This window comes from Cygnus atratus, chromosome 13 (assembly GCF_013377495.2).
Source record: "Cygnus atratus isolate AKBS03 ecotype Queensland, Australia chromosome 13, CAtr_DNAZoo_HiC_assembly, whole genome shotgun sequence".
In the NCBI taxonomy this organism is placed as follows: Eukaryota; Metazoa; Chordata; class Aves; order Anseriformes; family Anatidae; genus Cygnus; species Cygnus atratus.
The window spans coordinates 12,539,058-12,560,783 of record NC_066374.1 but is presented as its reverse complement, the minus strand read 5'-3'; the positions used below and the strand labels follow the sequence as shown (position 1 = coordinate 12,560,783).

General features: G+C 48.2%; 1 protein-coding gene across 3 annotated transcripts in view; it reads right to left on the bottom strand.

The window, feature by feature from the left end:
* DOCK11 (dedicator of cytokinesis 11) overlaps window positions 1-16,284 on the bottom strand; it is an 82,407-nt gene extending 66,123 nt beyond the window's left edge. For 2 of the 3 annotated variants that reach the window (XR_004777826.2, XM_035541348.2), the window contains exons 1-3: window positions 16,097-16,256; window positions 547-663; window positions 232-321 (exon numbers count right to left, since the gene is read on the bottom strand). Coding sequence is in view for 2 of the 3 variants with exons in the window: in XM_035541348.2 (XP_035397241.1) it covers window positions 232-321; window positions 547-663; window positions 16,097-16,198 (309 nt within the window). In the remaining variant the exon portion in view is untranslated. Of the gene's footprint in view, window positions 1-231; window positions 322-546; window positions 664-16,096 lie in introns of all 3 variants that reach the window. The other variant, XM_035541347.2, reaches the window with a different exon arrangement.
* Between the last annotated feature and the right edge of the window lie 5,442 nt (window positions 16,285-21,726).

The window sequence follows — 21,726 nt, the reverse complement described above, 5'->3', positions numbered from 1 at the left end:
CCCGCACCTTGCAGCTCAAGCCACACACCTTGTCTGCATACAAAACCTGCTGGAAAGAAGTGCCATACAAGAGGCATGTAGGAACTAGCTAGTGCAGTACCCTGCCAGTGATCAGTGCTTCCCAGGATAAACTAAGTGATCTGCAACCTCATAGACAAGCAGCTACGGCAGGGAATCTTGCTTAAGGGAGAGGGTGCTGAGGACAGGCATTGCATGGACTTTTACCCCTACCTCTTTGACAAAAAGACTCTGAGCTTTCTTCAGAGCATCTTCTGGCACCGTAGACTGGACAGTCCTTCTCTGGCGACTGATAACTGAGATCTGCAGGGAAAAGGAGAAAATGGTTTCAGTGTAAACTGGGTCTTCAGGAACTGATACTTGCTTTAAATAAATATGGCAGGCCCAAATCACCAGTGGGTTGTTTCACTTTTATGTGTTAGTAATGCAGCCAAAATCAACATGTAGCCAAGCGCGGAAATTTTCCAAAGTAAGCAGGACTGGAGATGAATGAGCCTCAAACATGAGAAAGAGCCAGTGCAAACTCACAGACACATCTTCAATCGGAAATATCAGCAGGTCCCGGAGGGGATCACTGTAGATCTGAACTTTGCGTTGAAGGATCACGTTCTCATAGTCCAAGGGTTCAACAACTTTGGTTTTTTCCTGTAGGATGAATAGAAGGTAGAATATTTACAGACGTATAATATATAAAATAACCAGTAACTAACATCTTGTGCCTAATTTGGTCTGACAACTTCAAACCATGTTACCAATGGACTGTTTTTTAATTCAACAATCAGATACTTGCACGATACAAGGAACCACTGATGTACATGTATTGCAGTGAGGGAAACAAGGGGTTAAGTTATTTGTGCTTGGTAATAAACTACAGGAAGAAAGCAAGTACCGTGCTGTTCTTTTCCAGGCACAGGCTCTAATTTCTTAATGGAGAAAGCAATTCTCCTGGAAAGCCCACAGCTTTAACAGCTACAAGCTTCAGCTTCCACCAGTATGAGCAGCTCATCTGCACAGCTCAGAAGGAATACGGGCTCTACACCAGCTCGAAGCTGGTTTTGCTAGACAAGATGATGAGAGTTGTGCTATCTCTGGAAATGTGCTGCTGGTGGAATGGCAGTAAGCTGGCTGCAATAACCTCCAGTGCAGGAATCTCTCCCTGTGGAAGGAAGATTCCTCTGGAAAGCCCTCTCTATAAATCACACCTCAGCCACAGCCCACATCTGGAAAACCCTGGGGCCTGGTTTTGCTCACTTACATTTCTGAGAAGCAAGAGGAACTTCTTCATAATCTCTGGAGTCCCCAGTAAAAACTATTAGGAGAATGCCAGTATGCTTAGCATTGCATTACTTCTGTTCATGCTACAAGCCCAGAAAACATAGCTTAAAAATGTTAAAAAAACAAAGACAGCTTCCAAAGTAGGAAAACATCTTAGCTGTCCACTCCTAGACTTTGGCTTTCATAAGCAAGAGTCAGGCACTTAGCACTGCAGTTGTAAAAATGACACCAAATCAAACCCATGACCCTGTATGCACAAGAATGCTCATAACAAAAGGGGAAGTAAATTCCAATACATGAACTTTCCCTTGCTTTGAATTCCTACCAGAAGACTGTCGATGCCTGACCATGCTATGGATGGTGTTAACAAAACCCCTCCAGCTTGTGTGATGCCAGGCTGGCACGTGCCCCAGGGAGATAACGCCCTTGCAAGACGGTGTGCTTGGGCGCCTCACCCTTGGAAAAGGAATGTCAGATGCTTCTCCAACAGCAGCAAGATTTACCACACAGTTGATTTATTTTTTTTTTTTACCCAGATGAACTACTCACCTAGCTCCCTGAATTAAAAATTAGACTGGTGGAAGTCTCTTGCTGAAGACAACAAAAGCTGCAGCCTGAGAAAATGACTCAAAAATAAGGATTGAAAGCTCAGCACCATATAAAACCACCAGGTAAATAAACAGCTGTGCCACTGAGCATCCAAACAACTCAACATTGCCTGTGACGCATGAGAGAAGAAATCAACATTGCTCTTCCAAAAGCAATCATAGCCAAAGAGTTTCTGTCCTGTGCCCTTGGCACCTGAGTCTCCAGGATGCATTAATATGATCAAGCCCTTTGCAGCAAATGTGAGCCACTTGTTTTAATGACAGCTGAGCATCTCTTATGTTGAAGTGGAGCTGGTGCTGGGACTCTGGGGAGAAAGTTGTCACATCAGCAGGTAACAGTCCCAAGTGAGAGCCATTCAGGGGTGGTCATGTTTTAATCTTGATTTTATCTTTTTCTGAAACATTGTAGAAAATCTTAGTATGTTGATAACTTCTCATACAGAAGCACCTTAAAAAAAAAGGAATTGTAGATTTTTTTTCCCCTTTTTCTGCTATACTTTGGCATGTGGTAAAAAATAATAAAAATCCAGGCTCTGTGGCAGACCTGGATGGTCTTTTGGACTGGAACAGCGAAGGCAGATGTCCCTCTGAGGCTGCCTCTGGCTTCTTCCACTCAAAGGGCAGCCCTGCTGAGCAGAGGCTGTTCTTCCATCCCAGGTGCATGCCCAGTAAACTTGCAGTATGTTCAGAAAGCAAAACTGAGATGAAATATTTTCCTCACAGCACTTCAGAAATGCAAAGTGGGTACCTCGCATGACATGTTTCCCAGGACTGCATCCCAGCAGCAGGACAGTATCCTAGCAGCTCACTGAAGGAGGAGAGAGAGGAGCCTATGTGTAATCAAGGCCTGTGTTACTAGCATAAGTGATGCCTCTGGTCAGGGTGATTTCTGCACTGGCTTTTGTCAAGCACCAGCTCTGCCCTGCTTCTGGCTGCCCACAAAGAAACTCTTACTTTTGACTGAAGAAAATATACCTCCTGCCCAAGGCACTTTTGCTTTCAAAACGTCTATTTTCCGTGCTGCTGGAATCCAGCGGGGATTAGCTCAGATATTTGAAACAGCTTCCTCTTAATCGCTCTCTGGAAAACTTTGCTTCACTCCTAATGCAGTCCCAAAAGAAACCTCACAAGCCTCCTGTTGCATGACCAGCAGCAGCACTGTGGCATCCCAGGGAGCAGCCCACCAGGACATGCGTAGGGAAGGGCAGCATTGCCCAGCAGAGAGCCCATGATGTGTGCCAAGCTAGGGGGTTGGGGGGAGTCTGTGATGTGGGGCGGCAAGCGTTGCCAGCCCCAGCACTGTGTGCCACCGGCACAACCACACCTGGAGCTGCTCCTGCTCTGGCAGCCAGGACCTGGCTTACACACGAATCTCGTGTAAAAGGAGATCACCAGAAAATTAGGAGTCCCTAAAAAACAGCAGGAAGATGGAGAGAAGGAACCCCTTTTTTCCTCAGTTAGCCTCATGTTCTTTAAATGCCTCACTGAATTTGGTTAATCATCTGAAGCACAGGTCTTATTTTGTTATCATGCTACGCACTTCTGCAAATTTGCCAAGCCTGTCACATTAACGTGACTTAACACATTAGGACATTCATGAGCTGCTCTCCCATTTGCAAGTCAGGCATCCCCAAATCTCAGCCACTCCGCTGCCCAATCCACCTTTCTCGCTGCCATCACCACAGCAATCTCAACAACGCTGCCGGCATTAAAGGTCCCACCGGCTCCTGGTCTCACCTCACCCCAGCAGCAGCTGTAATGTTAAATTAGATTCCTTTCCAAGAGCCTTGCACATTGCTGTGGCATTAAATAGTGGCTTTGGGTACTCTGAATTCAGGCCTCCCAATTCCTCACTATTTTCAGTCCTGTTTGCAACACGGTTCTGAAATGGACTGTGTTCCAGAAGTTGTTGTAAAAGTTATTTTGTGGTAAAATTGATGTCAATTACAGGGTAATGACTTCAAGGACCAAAGAGGACCCCTTATTCTCACGTGAGAGGCTTCAAAACCCTTATAGCATTGTCCGCTGCAGCTACAAAAAAGCCTTTTAAAATAACTCACTGCCGCCCTTCCCCTCTTGTGGGTTTGGTGATACCGGGCAGGAAACGTGGTGCAGGCTGCTGCAGCGCCAGGGCGGGCGGGCTGGCCGGCCTCCGGTCCAGGGAGCTCCAGGAGGTGAGAGGTGGGTGCCAATGGAGATGTCCCCCAGGTGGGTTTGCAGTCCCCACAGACTTCATTTCTCCTCTAGGGACTTTAGAAACGCAGTCCCTAGTGCTCTCCTTACCCAGGCTGCATCATTGGCTTGTTGCAGCAAGGAGAGTGCAGGACGAGGCTGGCCACACACAGCAGCCCTCTGTCCCCTGCACCCAGCACTGCACAACCAACTTGTCACAGGCCACGAGGGGAACCACAGCAGTGTCTCTAAAGCGAAGCCAAAAGATATAGGTCAAGCTATATGTAAGCAAAGCAACAGCTAGCAAAAGGATGTGGCCTGTCTGCCTGCTGCCAAGGAAACACGGACGCCTCCGTCTGTCCAGAACTGCACGAGGCCAGACGTGCTCACGCCCCTGCAAACAGAGCTCCAGAGTAAGTAGGGATATCACAAATATTTTTCATCCTTTGGCCCACCCTAGCGCCCAGTGTCCCATCAGGGCAGGAGATAAAACTTTAAGCCCTGAAAATCAGATTTCAAAGTCTTAGTTTTTCTGATGAGCTTGGTTAACGCAGACATCTCCCAGCAGACAAGGCTCAGCCTCACGCTGCCCCGTGCTGTCACAACAGCAGATGGCACCCACCAAAGTCATTACGAAAGCAGAGGAAGAACTATTACACTAAAGCAATTAGAGTCTTAGAAACTACAAATTCCTCCACAGGGAAAGCCAATATCCAAGTGCAAAGAAATGCTGCCAGTCCAGCAACAAAATCAACCCATTTCTGCAGGAAAAACCACGCAGTGATGCCAAAGCAAGCCTGTTCCAGACAGGCATAGAGCAGCTGCTTACCCAGGGCTGGCAGAGGGGTTCTCCGTGCTGCCCTGTGGCTTGCTCCAGCACCCTGTACTAGGGTGGGCAGGAGGGGGAAACTGAGAACACCCAGCAGCAGCTTCCAACCCAAAGCACCGCAGTCCAGCGCACTGGGATAAAAACTGGGACTTGCTGGGAAAGACCTCACAGAGGAGAAAAATAAATTAACGTGATTTTAAATAAAATTTTAATGAGGGGCGCAGTGAGCCCTTGTGGATGAGCCCTCTCACTTCTCTTACAAAAAATGCTGGTTCAATCCCTGCACACTGGACCGTTCCTGAAAACACTGTGTGCTGCTCCCATCTGCTTCTGCCCCGAGAGCGTTGCTCTCATGAGCACAGGGCTCTGCAGTGCACGAGGGAAAGGGGGGTCTGCAGACCCCGAGCCCCCGTCCAGGTCAGGTCACGAGGCTCCTCTTGGACAACAGCACAGGCAAAACAACAGCCAATCTATTACAGTATTGACTCACCACCAAGAAGCAAGTTGGCTGGCATTTTAACAGGAAATTCAATTGAATTACTTCAACAGAAACATGCCCACAGACGCCAACGCTAGGCTCTGCCTTCGTCCAAGCACAAGCACAAAGAGCTGGGCCCCAGGAAAACCCCAAGTGAAGGTTCCCAACCTCACCGCCCTGCTTGCCCAGCTGAGAAAAAAGCACGAGAGCAAACCTCCGCTGAACAGACACCACAAGAAAGGGGTGAAGGAAAGCATTAGCAAGGGAATAATAACACGTTAACCAAAATGAGGGAATCTGGAGCAGTCAGACTGAATTGTCTCCTTTCTGCATCCATTTGCAAAGCTTATCAAACTCCTTATATTTGCTTTATGAACAAGGGTACACAACAACACCTGGACATATTTATACTGGGAAGGACATTTCTATTTTCAACTTTAATGGCTCAAAAAAGAGTGACCATCTGTCTTCTACTGTCCCGCATTTGTACACTGTACAAACGTGCAACTTTTGTTGCACAATAAAAGCTGATTCTACGATTAATGTCTTTCTGAGATCCTTTTCTCCCATAATTACAAGAAATATAATCAAATTGACACAACTGTACAGAAAGTGAAGGAAAAATGTTTTGCTCAAGGATATTTTAAAACAGAAACCAAAGGAAAACTATCAGAAAGTATGCATATTTTCAGTCCTTTCAGGCAGTCTCTCATTTAAAACAAACAATATAAAAAATATAAAATAATAAAATAAAAAATATATATAAAAAAAACAATTTGATGGCAAACCCGCCTGGTTTGGCTCTGTTTTAACCACTACGCTCGTCTGTTTGCGTTGACACAAGCCCCACGTTGGCTGCCAGCGCACGTTTCCCATTGCACAGAGGAAGCCAACCCCAGAAAAACCCACAGCCCCAGCGCAACGGCTGCACGGCGTTCGGCTTTCGCTTCTCCCTGCGAGTGCCGCATTGCTAACGGCTAGCACACGCGTTGCTTCTGGGCTTGCCCTGCGCGAGGCTCAGCCATTCCTGCAGCACTTCCCTCGCACCTCTCACTAAAAAGCTTGCAGGCTCAGCAGCACCCAGGACATCAGTTTCTCACTTCCTCAGAAGGGAAGCGTCAGCCAGCAGCACGAATCCATGCTCACGAAGCAGCTAGAGACACAAGGGATGCGTATATTAAAAGCGATGCTTATTTAAGGTACCTGAGAGAAAAGGAAATAGCGCAGACCACGTGCACATGTAAATGTATTGCCTCACACTGTGCAACTGTTCTGCAAAATTTAGCGAGGATTTTATAGCTGATTTATTTACTATAGATTTATTTACTGCTTCATCTGTTGCAATCTGGTAATGCACTTACGTGCAAAGCCTAGCGAAGCCCAAATTTTAAAACAAATCCCAAGGGGCCAGGTAGGTGAGATACACAGAAAACAGACAACGAATTAAATCTGGGGAATTGATTCAAAGCTAAAGGGGCAAATAAAGGAAGTGCACAACTACCCCTGCCCATAACAGTCACAGTCGCATCACTTCTGAGACCGGCAGCAGCCCTCGTCAGAGAGGGACCACTTCCTACCACAGTATGCAATCTGGAAATGCAAAGATACCACTCAGAGATGAAAACTCCTTAATTGGGGTTTTGCTCACGATACCTGACAGTCCATGGGAGAATTTATATTGAATCTGGGAACTCAGAAAACCCATTTGGCAACCTCTATGGACACGCAGAACTGAGGAATTTCTATCCATAGAAAAACTTTTCCAAAGCCAAGGGTTCAAAGATCACAAGTCATGGCACTCTCAGATCGTGTGGTCCTGAAGAGTTTTTTGGTTTTGTTTTTATTTATATAAGTAGCACATTGGTAACTTTTCGCTTTCTCTGCCCCCAGTTCCTGCACTGCCATCTGATTACATTTACAGGCTCTAGCTCAAGCTTGCAAGAGGGCCAGAGCACTTCATTTAAAAAAGCTGAGATTCACACATAACTCATTATTCCAGGAACCTGGGCATAAGGAAGAAAAACAGAACGTGAGAGACCCTGAGCTTGCCTGTTCAACGTCTGGAACCATTGTAACCCAGTGCAAAACCAAACAATATCTGAAGCAGAGGAGAGAAGAAAGAGGTGGAAATGGAGAAACAGGGGAGGAAGGGCAAACAGGGCGACAGCGTTAGTCAGCACAGATGGCAGCAGTCACAACACGACGCAGCCTTGCTGCTGCCAAGGGGTTTGCGGGCTTCTTAGCAAAGCCACATTTTGAGGAGAAACCAGGAGGGAGGCAATGAGGCAGCTCTCACTGGGTGGTGGGGAGCTCCTGCCTATGAGTCTGCTGCAAACCCAGCCCTCAGCTGGATGGAACAGCCCGGCACAGTAAGAGATGCGCAGAGATGTGCTACGGTAAAACCACAGGGATGAGAAACAGTCAATAAAGCGGGGTAGGAGCAGGCCAAAACTATTTTTACACTGGCCAGAGAGAAGGAAGTTTAGAAACACGAGACAAATGCCCAGACAGGAATCCTGGCTGTGCTGGAGGCACAAAAACCCTGCGTCGCCGGAAGAGTGCAGGACTCTGCTGTAACCCTGACCCAAAAGCTCTCCGAGGGCTTCGTGTGAAGGACATGCAGGGCTTACAGGTGGAGGGGTCAGGTGCACAGGAGGAAGCTCTTCAGAAGGCCGAGATGAGTCTGGAGACAAGGGCTGGAAAAAGGCTTCCCCCCATGCAGCTTTTACAGGTTTTGCTCAGTTGTTTGCTCCTCTTCCAGTAGCAAACAGATCCCCTCTGCAGCAGCACAGGCTCGCTGAGGAGATGTTAGGTGATGCCTTCAGCAGGGTATCCCAGCAGTGCTCATCCTATACCCTGGCATCCTATGTCCAGGCTCAAACCCAGCCCTTCCTCATGAGGAGCAGAGGGAAGGATCAGTGCATCTCTGTGTCAGCAGCGCTGCACCTGCATCTAGCTGAGCATCCGCTGCAGAGCATGAGAGATGGAAACACAGAACAGCTTTGATTTTCTCTTCTGAAAATAATAGCGTTAATAGAAATTGGCAAAAAGCTGCTGGTTTCCATGGGACAGCTGAATTTCTGCCAGATAGGAATTCTCAAAACATTCTGTAAGCACAGGCATGCTAAAAAAGGGAAATAGTAATTATAATGACAATAATGCATGATATTTATATAAGTTCTTAACTACAGCATCCCAAAGTGCTTTTCAGATGTCACTGGTATTTCATCATTTATTTATGTAGTATCAGTTTTATATTTAGCATCCATCTCCAGAAGATCCAGCTTCAGAACATCTGAAAACAATTAACTGCACACAAGCAGAACCCCTCCCTTTCCTGCCTGCTCTTAAAAACCCTTGTTTTTCACTCAAGAAATCTCGCTCGCACTGGGCCGAGCCAACTGGGCAGCCACTCCCCGCAGGCGAGCAGCCCAGGGAGGAGGCGAGCTGCTTCTCTGCCCGGCCGGGCGCCAGCTGAGCGCCAGCCCATGCAGCGCTGCAGGGGGAACCGAAGCAGGAAGTCACAATCTGGTTTTGGGTTGCCTTAGCGATAGAGTGAACACCCACAACAGTGAAGTCAGGCCCCAGGGATGTCAGTGGTGACTTAACCAGCTCAGGAAATTGTGTCAGCTCCCATCTCAGCCCCGTCTTTGGGCTGCAGTGGCTGCAAAGTTAAACCACGTTCTCCCCAATAAACACACGGTGGCTGAGTGCTCCAGGAGGGCCTCTGTAGCTGCTGGACAGGCTCTGCAATGCTTCAGCTCGGCCACAGATGAAATGCTGTTGTTGATGGAAGCACCTCCAAGTTTCTCCCAGGTGAAGACATCCGCACAAGCTCCAGCATTATTCAAAGGGACAAGGGAGCGTGGAGAAAGAGGTGGAACTGCAAGGGAAACCTGAGCCCAGTGCAACTTTCCTGAAGCCCCAACCTGCTGTGGGAAGAGCCAAGGCAATCATCTCCCTACTAGAGGTGGAGACTCCTTTCTCCTCTCCTGATTCTGCATGCAGCCTGCAGCAACTCTGCAGATGTGCAGGGTTGAATTGCACAAAAATCAACACTCGTGGATTCCCCAGTTCTACCAAACACCCGAGAGAAGCCACAGCTTCTGCCATGCTGCGGGACCTTGCTGCTGCCTGGGTACCCCCGCCCCAAGCCCTCGGCATACGGGCTGCAGTCCGTGGCCTTCATCTGCACCCTGCTAGCACAGCTCTAACCTGCATCCCAGGCTCCCAACCGCTGCCAAAATATAGGGAGGATGGAGTGCTCTGGACTGAAGCAGGTAGGGTCTCCTTCCACACACAGCTGTTCTCCAGGGATAGCCCTGTGGCAGGAGTTATTAATAGGAGGGAGAAAGAAATTGCAGTTCAGCAAGAAAGGAGACAGGGGTGAGAAAGGGGTTAGGAACAAGCAGACCTGACCCCATTAGAGAAGCAGCAGGAGGCAGGGAAAAATGGCAGAGATGAGGCAGGGCTGTGCTGAAGGGAAGAGGAGTCAGCAAGGGAGAGCTTTGATTTGTACTTTTTAAGGGAATGAAAGAGATGGAGGGAGATGGCAGCAGGGAAAGACACTACAACCTTTCTAAGATGACAGCAATGCCCACAAAGGCGTACAAAACCATCCTTCTCTTCCTTCGCCAGAACAGCAGTGAGGAGGCCAATTAAGCAGGGAAATCTAAAACCATGCATATGCCCCAGGAGTGGTTGCTGTTCAGCTGCCGTGTGCGATTGTGATTTGCATTCTTAGGCCACAGAAATGTCAAAAGCTTTGTGCAATTTTGCATCATTAGAGATGATAAATCAGTGTGCAAAGACTTAAGTGAAACACTCTAAGAGCCACCAAACGGCCTATATGAAAGGATGCTATAATATGCACTACAGCAGCCCAGGTTCAAATGATCCTGGTCCTGGGAGGGACTCTGCAAATATCCTCAGATACCAGAAAGAGATGAAACAAAGCCCTAGAACTGTCCCCTAACTGGATTGTGAGTGCACCAAATCCCCAGCTGCATTGCTGGCACTAGCTGCAGGCACCAAGAACAACCATCTGTTCCAGGCGTTTCACTGCATTGACGGTGGCAGGTCGGGGCAGATGCTGTCATTGCAGGGACACCTGCAATTTCATGACACTGCCACTGGCACAGGACAAACCGCTCTCAGCCTTGGCCAACAAGCGCTAAATCCCTGGCCACACAGCCAACAAAATGTGGCAAGAGTTTAAGGGCTGCCTGGTTTGCTCTCTTCCTCAGACGAATCATATTTAAATGATGCTTTGGGAAGGATATGATTTAATGCCTATCAGAAGCTTGCTGTAGTCTCCAAAACCCTCCAGAAAAGGCTGTAGTGACCACAGCTCAGACTACAGTACCCATTCCTCAGCGCACAGGCATGCATGGGGGAGGTATTGCTCTCTCTTCCGGACTGTGCGTTGGTAAGAGATTCGCTGGAGATTTGCTAAGAAGCAGCCCCAAATAGCTGTGTGGTGTAGCAGGGGCCTTGCTCCTCCCTGTGAAGTGGTGCCCTTCATCCAGAGCACACCCCAGCTGTGCTCAGGCAGGAACAAACCAGGCCACTTCCACTGCATGCACTGCCTAAGGCCACGTCACAGCAACCAGCTGATGCTGAGCAAAATTCAGCCCTTCACAGTACACAAGCCCCGATTCGGGAAAGTATGTGATTAATTTTAAGAATGTGTTTTTTTTTTTTAAGAATATGTTTTCTTGACTAAGCCCCTGTGAGTAATAATCTCACCGTGTGCACTTCCACAGAAGTCACTCGAGCAAGCGGTAGTGGCAGTCTCTGGAAGCAGCCAGCCGCAGCAGGAAAGCCTGCCCCAGCTGAACCGGCAGCAAAACTCCCACCCACTGAAGTAAGGGCTGAATTTCCTCCCTTGTCTCCAGTACGTCTCTTTTTTCTATTGAAGTTATGCAAACACAGAGTACTGACTACACCCAAGGGGGAACATGCATATAATGTGTCTCTCTTGAGCACTAAGATCGCTACGAGCAGTGCGTATAAACAGTCTGCACATTGATCAAAGCAAATTTAGCTTATTAAAAGAGGATTCTATGCAGAAAGCTGATTTCCCCTGCATGAGTATAAATTCAGTCACATACAATATAGATTAAGATGTTAAAAAGAAAAAAACAACACAGAAAGAACAAAGTGCCTTTTTGCTTCCAGTCAAAACCTTCTTAATATCATTCTTTGGGAGCTTTTTATCTCCTATTTTGTGTCTGCCTGAAACTGAGCAACACATACCAACCCAGTCCCACCAGGATCAAACAAAAGCCATCTTCTCCTCCTGGCGTGCCGCCCCCAGTCTCATGGCGCGGTTACAGGGAGCACATCCCATAGCACCGCGTAACACAGGAGGGAAGATGCTCTCGGTTCGAATACATCTGTATGGCAAGGATTGATGCAGTCGTTTGCAAGCAGAGGTTCTCCCACATTGCAATTGCTGGGAGCTCACGTGCTGCCAGACGTGTGGCTGAGAGCTGTGAGCGTGCCAGAGCGCGTGGGGCACACAGCACCAAGCTGTGTCTGCGTGCACAGGACACATGGCACCGAGCTGCGCCTCGGGATGCCCCACAGAGCGGCCTGACACCCAGCTTGGGGAAAGCCTGCACAGCTGCAGCTGCCCAGGTACGATGCTCTGGGTCTGCATCCTGTGTAAACCTCTGTGGTGAAGCAGTGAATGCGTCTTCAGTTAATCTGCATAGAAACGATCTAAAGAAAATCAGAATATTTGGGGGATACTTGCAATTACCACCAGATGACTGGTTTTGGCAGCACTGTGGGAAAATGGATCGTCTGGGTTTTGTCAAACGCTTGTTCCTCTGATCTCACATCTCCCACATTTCATTTCTCTGTCACAGCACAGCGAATGACACCTTTGGAAAGCTTGCAACTGGCTTGAGACCACCCTCACCCCGCTGGGGCCCAGCCGCTGCTGAGTGCACGGCTCCTGTGAGGTGGGGAGGCACAGGGAAGCCTTGGCCTTACGCTCACCCAGCCCAAACAATGCAAGTGACCATGTGCAGCCGATCTGGGTCCTGAGGCAGAAGGCAGAGCCTTTGCTATTCTGGCAGTGCCACAGATTACAGATCTCATTCAAGCACATGCGCTCTGCTCAACGCTAAAATACCCCATAATGTTTTGAGCGGAAAGCAAAGATGGGGCAAAGGAGAGGTGCACAGGCACCTCTGCCAGACCAGCGAGCACGGGGCTGCATCCTCCTGGTGAGGGCTGAGCTCTGTCCCGCAGCGCTCCCGTGGCTGCGCAGGTCCCACCTCGGCGGGCGGCTCAGTGCAGGTTTCCCCTGCCTCACCACACGACCTTCCCGTTAATAGTCAGCAACGTCCCAAACGTGGAGAGGAGGGAGATTTCACTGAATGTCTGAGCCAAAACCACCAGTGTCTATTCGCTGTCAAAGGTCCCCTGGCTGCTCCTTTTCTTGCCTGAGGTCTGGCCTCGCTACCCCTCTCAGATACCATCAGCACTTTGTACTCTGGCTCTGAAGTTGCAGTTTTAACACAGTATTTTACTATTGGTGCCCCAAGGTTTAAACTGCAGGTAATCCCTTGGTTAAGAGTGGTGTCAGTTATCATACTTATGCTTTGACTGTTCCTCTCTTTAACCAAATCTTAATTTTTTTTCCTTCATTGTTTTGCATGTCATTTATCCCACCAGCCAATTTAATGCTTTTGCATTTGTCTATTTCAACAGTGACCTTGTTTGTCTGTTATTCTGCCAAATCTCTATTCAATGATTTATAATCGCTAGCATGCATCCGGGGCCATTCAAAGCTGAATTTGATACAATCTGCCCTGCAGCTTTGCAAAGAAAAGTGTGCAGGCAGAATCAGGGTTCCCACACGCCCTGGTGCCTGCAGCACCCTAGGTGCTTGCAGCAGCGCTTTGTAGGGCTGTGCGCTTTCAAGGGATTCCTGCTGAAGTCTTTTTTCTTGCCAAGACCTCCTCTACACAGCCTGTCTGTACACGTGATGCAAGGCCAGAATGACAGCCAGGACACTGGGAACACCAGCACAGGAAGAAGAAACAGAACAGCACCAAGTGAAAGCTGCGTGTCATCCTTCCCCATCCCGGGGGACTGAAGTGCCCCGGGCTCCCCACCACAGCCTAGCCTCTCACTGCTACAGATCAGGATCACAGCTCCCCTTAAATCACGACAGGAAGAGCAATGGCTGCATCCTAGCAGCTGGTGCAAAGGGCAACGGGCGGGACATGGGCAACCCAGGCCACCTCAGGAAGGCTGGGAGCGAAGCTCTGGGCAGCCTCTCTTTGCTGGGAAGCCCAAGCACCACGCTTTCTGCGGCTTCCCTTTCACAAAAGAGCAAAGCCCTGACAGAAGTTACCGACAAAACTCTCATTGACTTCACTCCAGGTTCGCACACCAAAGAGAAGAACAAATATTCTCGTGGTGCTAGATGAGCATAAATGGGAAACCAGGAACAGAAACAACGCTGCATGAGCTGCATCGCACCTGCATCACACCAGATGTCCCACTCGCTCGGGGTGGCCTTGCAGGGGCACGCTGTTCCTGGCTGGAGATGCGTCTCCTTCGACGCACAAATTATGGCTCCACACAGGCTGACCTTTTCCGTGACGTTAAAGGTTCTCCTCACTGAGATGTTTTGCTTTAGCAATATTTCATTCACTGACTGCAAATGGCGTCTTACTCCAGACAGTTCCTCCTCTCGAGGGAGTGCCTTGAATGCCCAAAATGTTGAGCTCCATCTACGCAGTAATGGACCTTTATGGTGCCCGCTCCTCCTGCAGGTGAAGTTGTGTGATCTGGCACATACAGCGTTAGCTCTGCTCCCCACCCCTTGTCTCCTCCATGCTCACCAGCACAGATCTCTGTGGCCTCAGCTACAGCCAGCACACCCCAGCATGGGCATCCATCCCTTCCTCACAAGCGTGATGATCTGGCAGGTGGAGAGGAACCACCTTGTCCGTGGAGAAGCCTGGGGAGTATGCACCTCACACATAATCACTGCAGGTGTCCGAAGTGCTATCTGAGACAGTCCTTAAGCTTATACCACCTCCTTCCCCAGTCCCTGAATGCTGCAGCATCTTATAGCTCTTCCTAGGGATGCAGAAATGCTGGGATTTATCCCTTGCCACTGAACTGTCAAAAGCAGGAAACTCTGCCAAGCCCTAGGAATCAGAGACACCTTCCCTCACCCTCCTCCGGCGCTTGGCTGTGAACACACTGAGTAGCACAGCAGCCCTGGGGGATTTGCTTGTCTGAAAGAGAATGAGATAGAGTTGGCAGGAACAGTGTGGGCAATGAAACCCTAGAGAGGCTCGGAAAGAGAGTGGCTGATGACAGCTGCTGGACTCCGCTGGCTTCTTTGGGTTGCTGTCAGGATTTCATTTATTTTCATCTGCAGTCCCACCTAACCCTTCAGTCTACTACAGAGGGCACCCTGCACAGGCCTTGTGTAACTGTTTGCCTGTAGGATACCAAAGCTCTTCAGGTCCCAAACAAGCTCATTTTTAACAAGGCTCCATCAGTTTCTACAAAGCATTTGTCTCTATGTATTGTTGATGAAAGAGTGAAAGCAAACCCCAAAGGAGCCTCTAAAGATCCCTGAACAACTGTATGCAGGAAACAATAGCCTTGGCACAAAGAAATCAGACTGTATTATTACCATGATTTTTTTTTCAGCCCTAGTAATTAACAAATTTACAAGAAAACTCTATTTTAAAGAGAACTGTTAAAAACCCTCCACTTACTTAGCTCACACACTATTTAATGTGCCAGCAGAAAATGAATAGGAATTATTCACTGAAGTTGTATTGTACTTTCTGCATGTCCCACTGAACAACCTTCCATCAAAGTCAAGGTCAAGCGTGATCGCATGCTAGAGTAATTCAATGAGCAGCAGTGAAATACATCCAACAAAGCCCGGGGAAGCTTTGAACTGACCCGAGCATCCACGCAGGGTACCACAGCTAACATTTGCACAGCTGTGAGCACAACAAGGACAACCTGCTGCAGCATCCCACACGCAGGGATGAAACGCATCTGGGAAAGCACATGACTTTTGCCCTGGACGTTTGAGCACGATTCCTGGGATATATCAGACTGCCCGCTTACGCCAATGCCCACATCTCTCTCACCTTGCCAGGCTGTGCCCTTCAGTCCTGCCCTATTTGTTTACCAAATTTACACTGCCTGCACCCTACCAGGGTGAGCTCCAGCACCTGTTCGCTCGCTGCCCTGCACCGATGGCTTCTTATTAATTCCCGCTCCTGCTACGGGAGCGCTACCTAACCCTAATCCTACGTGACAGAAGTGCCGGTTCCTGCGGTCCTCGCATCTCTGAGCGACGTTCAGACGGGCACAGGGACTGCAGGTGGCAAGCAGGGTCGAAGGCAGGATGGCACGGCACGGCACGGCACACGCGGAGGACCCGACGGGAATTCTGCCCCATCCCGCGCCTTGCCCAGTCCACCCCCACCTGCCCCAGCCCCTGCCCAGCCCTTTCCTTTTCCTCTTCCCCTGCTCTGAGCATCCCCTGCCGCTCTCTGCCCCTTCCGCCGCCGCTCCCCTGGCCTGGGCGCGGCCCCTCCCGGCTGCCCCGCCGGGAGCTGCCCGAGGTACCGCCGTGCCGAACCGAACCGAGCCGAGCCGAGCCGTGCCGGGCTCCCTGCCGTGCCCCAACCCACCTCCGCGCCCCGCACTCACCAGGACGAAGGAGCTGCGCACCGCCTCCGACACGCTCTGCCGCAGCTCGGCGGCCGTGCCCGGCTTGCTGAGCCGCTTGGTGAACTTCCTCACCTCCGCCATGGCGGCATGGTCCGCGCCGAGCCGAGCCGAGCCGAGCGGGGCCGCGCCGTGGGCTCCTGCGGGCGGGCGGGCGGGCGGGGCCGGGCCGGGCCGGGGGCGGGCGGAGCCGCTCGGCGGCGACGGGCGGGGCCGGGGAGGGCCCGAGCTCGGCTCCCGCCCCCGGCGCGGCCCCGCTTTGTCCCCGCGGCAGGTGCCGCCCGGCCGGGGTGCCCGGGGCCGGAGGGGGACGGCTCCGTGCAGCTCTGCCCCAGCTGGGTCCCTGCTGTAAGGCTAAGCTGGAGCCGGGACGAGAGCCTGCCTGTTCCTGAGCCTCTCCGACCTACGGGGGGTTGCGATGATAGCGGCCGCCAGCCCAGCTCCCTGGCTGCAAAAGCAAGAAAAGCAGCGGGTGTGGAAGGAAGGGTCCTTAGGACGGCGATTAATTCCTGGTCCCGCTTGCTTTAGCGTCGTGCATTGTTCTAAGGATGGTGATTTTGAAATTGCAATAGAGGTAGAGAGACCCACTGATTTTTATTTATTTTTTTAAATATATTTTGCACCTTAATGCCTTTCTTTTAAATGCTTTTGCTTATTTTTTATCGTGTGCTTTGTCTTCACAGTAAAATACTGAATGGAATAGAGCTGCCCTGTAGTCACAGCGTTAAGGAATTTACACACATTGTGCCATATGGCTGATTAAATACTATTCACAAGGACTCCACTGGAATTAGAGGCACGCTGTCAGTCACACAACATATAGAGAAATTGGTTAGATTGTGAGAGCCAGGCTGTAGGGGGGCAATGAATACAGCTATTATGATCCAAACCATTTCAAATGTTATTTGTGACTTCTAAAGCATGCAAGACAGTTATTGTTCTGCTTTTTAGCAGTTCACTGAAGGGGCAGCAGACACCATTTCATATTAAGCATTGCTCTGATTTTCTACACCAGAGGCAAAACAAATCTAAAAGTTTATACTTTATTATAAAATATCTACTAGATGAGGGACAGGAAAAGCAGGGGGCTATTAGCTGGAGAATTCGCATTTTCACAAGCATCCTTTCATTAGGCTTTTCCAAATCTGTCTAAATTGCTTCTAAAAAAGCAATAAGCTTTGTGAAAAACAATTCCAGCTGCAGAGCACTGAGGTTCACTTCCTTATCCCTTCACCCGTGCACATTCTTGCAGAGATTTTACCAGCTAAAGTGCCACACTACACAGCCCCAGCGACCGCACTGCGATGAGCTGGGCTATGGCAATACTGGTGAATAACAGAGGTTGGGTCTCAGTCACCTGGCTGTGAGAGGACAGGGAACACAGCACAGCTTGTGGCTGTATGGCTGCTTGTCCCAGAACAGGGCAGCCTCTTTCATGCAGCCTGCAGGGAAGAGCCCCAGCCCCCGTGGTTGCTTAGGCCAGCCTGGGCACCACAGGAGAGCATGAGCCAGCACAGCACCTATGATCGAGGACCAGCACTTACAGCAGTGTCATTTCTGTCTTTGGTTTGCTAGATTAGGAAGAGCTCTGAGAACCAGAGCATTTGCCAAGGGGCTATGAAGAGCGTTGTGATGGGTCACTTGAAATAAAATCATCCCTAGAGCACCCACCCTTGTTTATGCAGTTAGAAGCAAGAACTTTCCAGTAAGGTTATGAGCTTGGTGTGGTGCCAGCGAGGAGCTGCGTCTGATCAGCTGCACATCAGCATCCCACTCAAAGGAGCTAAGAAGCCATGGAAGACCAGCAAACAGTGAGGCTGTTTTTCGGAGCTAAGCATGAAAACAAAAGGAAAACAGAAATAATGGGAAGGACACATCACATGAAAACAACACGCAGAAAGCTCTGACTCCCTCTCAGGAAGTTCGAACATCAGAATATGAGTTTCGAGCACAAGGAGTACTAAGGCAAGATAACAGCAGCCACAGCATCACTGCAACAAAATTATAACAACAATTATTATAACTGCAAAAAGCCCAAGGTTGCAAGACTTGTATCTCCTCCTGCATGGGGAAGAAAGGCCAGTGACAGTTATTCAGCATTAAAAAAAACAAAACAAACAAACAAAAAAAAACAAACAAAACCCATGCAGTAGGATTCTGGAGGTGCTGAAGCACTGCCTCAGATAATCAAACTTTCTTGAATTTAGCCTGCCAAAGGGAACTTGCAGCCTCAACTGCACTGACATTTTCACCTCTTCATTGAGGCTAGAGCCTTGAGATCTCTCACAGCGTTCTGTTCCCAAAGAAGGGCAGAAAACACAGGTCTTTACAAAATACAGGCATCATTAAAATTGCTCCCAGTTTCATTTTTCAAAAAACAGTTTCGTAAAATATTTTTTCAGTGCGTACCTTAATAATGCCCAGGCTGCTGCGTTCTTCCATGTAAGCATCAGCAGCCTCTCCTTTGCCTTTAGAAGATTCCAAGAAGAGCACCCAGCACCAGACTCACCAGCTGACGTGTTACAGCTGACAGATCGGCTGCCTTTTTCCCAGGCATGTGCATTTACTGGGAGCACAGGAACTGCAATGAACACCAGGTTTTCTGAAGAAAGAAATAGTCTTTGCTGCAGTCCAAGGTTGTCTTTAGGATAGCTCTTCCTGCTTCCTTTGTCTGTCACCCTTCGCTCATCAAGGTCAGGCAGGGAACTCCTCTTTCTGAGGAAAGAGGCGAATTCAACAGCCTGAATATAGAAATGTACTCTGCTACTGACCAGGCTTTATGGTCTAACCAACCCAAAAGGGAGGGATGCTGGCATACTACAGAAATCTTTTCACCCTGGAAATCCAAATGTTCCCACAAAAAAGCATAGACTGGCAACCAAAGATAACAGGAAAAAAAAAAATTACCTCTTTACATGACTTTCTAGACAGTTAAAATCTTAATGACATTCATTCAAGCTTCCCAAGTCATCAGAGATGTCTGCACCTGCCTGGCTGATCAGAGGGTAAGCAACAGCACCAGCTCACAGTGAACTGGGAGGAGATACACTGGAAGGTATAACCAACATGGGTGAAGCAGCTCTCCTGCCAGCTCCTTCCCTAGGTCTGATGGACAGAACAGACTACAAGAAAACAAGATTTGCAAAGGACATCGTAATAGACTAACAACAGAATCTTCCCCACTTATCAGTAGCATTGTGACATGGAAGATGCACTAAGGGACAATCAATTTTGGGGTAATGGACATCAGTCTGTAGCTGACACTAATATACGATCCAGAACCCTATTTATGGGACTCCTGAATCAGCTCTGAAAATCTCTCAGAAGAGCTGAAGGGTTAGAAGCAGGTTTAGGATTTCATTTCTCATGAGCCATCCAAGGTAAAAGACACTTAATGTCATAATCCTGTTTAGAACTGCCTTCACTGGTTACCTGTGGGCCTTTTTATCACCTTCAAATGGGCCTATCCCAGAAAAACACTTAACTAAGTGACTAACCTTAAGTAGGTGATTAATCCCATTGTTTCACTTCATTGGATAGTAGCCTGCATTCCTGCAGTGAACCTGCAGGACTCAGTAACCCAGATCCAGACATATTTTGCTGAGAGGGAAGAGGTTATTAATGCCTTTACATCTTCAGTTTCCTCACTTCGCAATTTCTGTGAGGTAAAGCTGTGGTATTTTAATGCATTTCACATGGTTCAAGATTTAAAATAATAAAAAGGATGTAGCCTTGGAATCACATCTGCACATTTACCCTTCTTGATAACAAAGCCAAGGGACGGACTGCTCTGGGTTCAGAAGTGAAGAATTCCTCAAGCAATGCTTTCTGTATAGCTCACGCCTAACGTCAAGCAAGAATGGGAAAAACCTATGTATTTGATAATCTGATTAGACACCACTTGCCTTTTCCTTAGCTATACACTGCACATCTGGTGCCCCAGGAGAAGTGAAGCCTGATTATAGCACTGGCACTGTTACATGCAAGGCTGGATATGGCAAGAACTGCACCATTTGGACTCTGTCGTCAACTGGGGTTTAGCAGAACTTAGCTACTACTGTTACTCCTTCTGTGCCATCTGTCCTGCCTATTGACCCGTGTCACTTAATGCTGGATATGTCAAAGGCACTGTCAACAAGAAACTGCTTATTGTTGGCTTCTCCACACCTGTGAAGGGAGCATACTCCAGATGGGTAGCAGTAAATTGATGCTTATTGATGCTTAATTTGAGCTACCAAGCCCTTGCTGTTAAAGGACCGCCTTCTGCTGACTTACATAGGGCTGCACAACCACAGCTCAAAGACAGGAGAAACACCAAGTCCAAACACTGATTTTCCCTCAGAAGGGTACAGTCCAGGTGAGTACTCATCTCAGCAGGGTCACACAGTGCTGCTCCGCATGCCAGGGCTGCTGTGCGAGGTGAGGCAAGGCAAGCTGGGGGGCCAGCAGGATCTACAGGGCTCTCCGCACAAGCTGTAGCAAAGGGATGGTGTTTATACCATACAAAGCAGCTTCTTTGCTTGCATGTCACTAAATGTGTAGCATCCATACCAAACTTCACAAGTGTCTGAGATTAGCTCACAGGAAACTGTCAGTTACAGTCTTCTAGATATATAACCTATTACAGAAACTCATTTTTGGAGTCACAGACCAAATGTCTTTTTGTGCCATGTCGTCAACTGTCAACTCAGTGGAACTCAAAGTAAAGAAAAACAAAATCTTGAGAGCTTGTTTTTGTCTCATGTACACAAGCATTTTCAAATCTGAGTTATACTTACTCTAAGCGTGCCATCTGAAAATAGTTTTCTATAGCACATAACATTTTTTGTATTTATTTTGTCAGACAATGTACCCCTTGCAACTCCCTTTCTTGTTCTGGTACAGTATTACATAGTCATGGTCAAATTCACCCAAGCAAAAAAAGAATTAAAAGAGTAGGACTGATTTCCTGACTTTCCATACCTTTGTTCTTCCACTAATGGGAAGGACAGCGCTATTTACACACTTTTGAAGTCTCCTCCTTACATTAAATTACCGTGTAACTACTCTTTAGCTATGCTTAAAAAAACATAACTTATCCATTTCCAATACACTCTTCCCCATTACTTCAGAAATAAAGTTGTTAAAAAGTGACAAGATCAGACAAAGCAGAACTCAAAAGTAACAAGTGAATGCAAGACAATGATGTGAGAAACAGATCAAAGTTATTTAGACAAAAGGCAAATTTATGAACCAAAATGGAAAAGAAGCAACAATTTCCAAGTGTGCGACCAAGTTTAATGATACATCTGTTCTCTGAAACACTTGACCATCAATAACATTTCGTGGGTTATGATGCCCAGAATGTTACTTCATAGGTGTTTTATATGAATATTTACAAAGACTTTCAAAATTCAGTGGCACTAAACAAATAAACAGGAACTTAAAACTTTAAGCTACAATGCTTAAAAAATGTAAACAGTTTATTTTACATAGTTGTAAAATATAAGAATTTTCTAATGCAGCTTAATTTTATCTGGAAGGTGAATATATCCTGGTGCCCATGAACAAGGAATGAGAGAATTCTTTACACAAGTATTGTGCTCCAGTGTGCAAAAAAAATTATATATAAG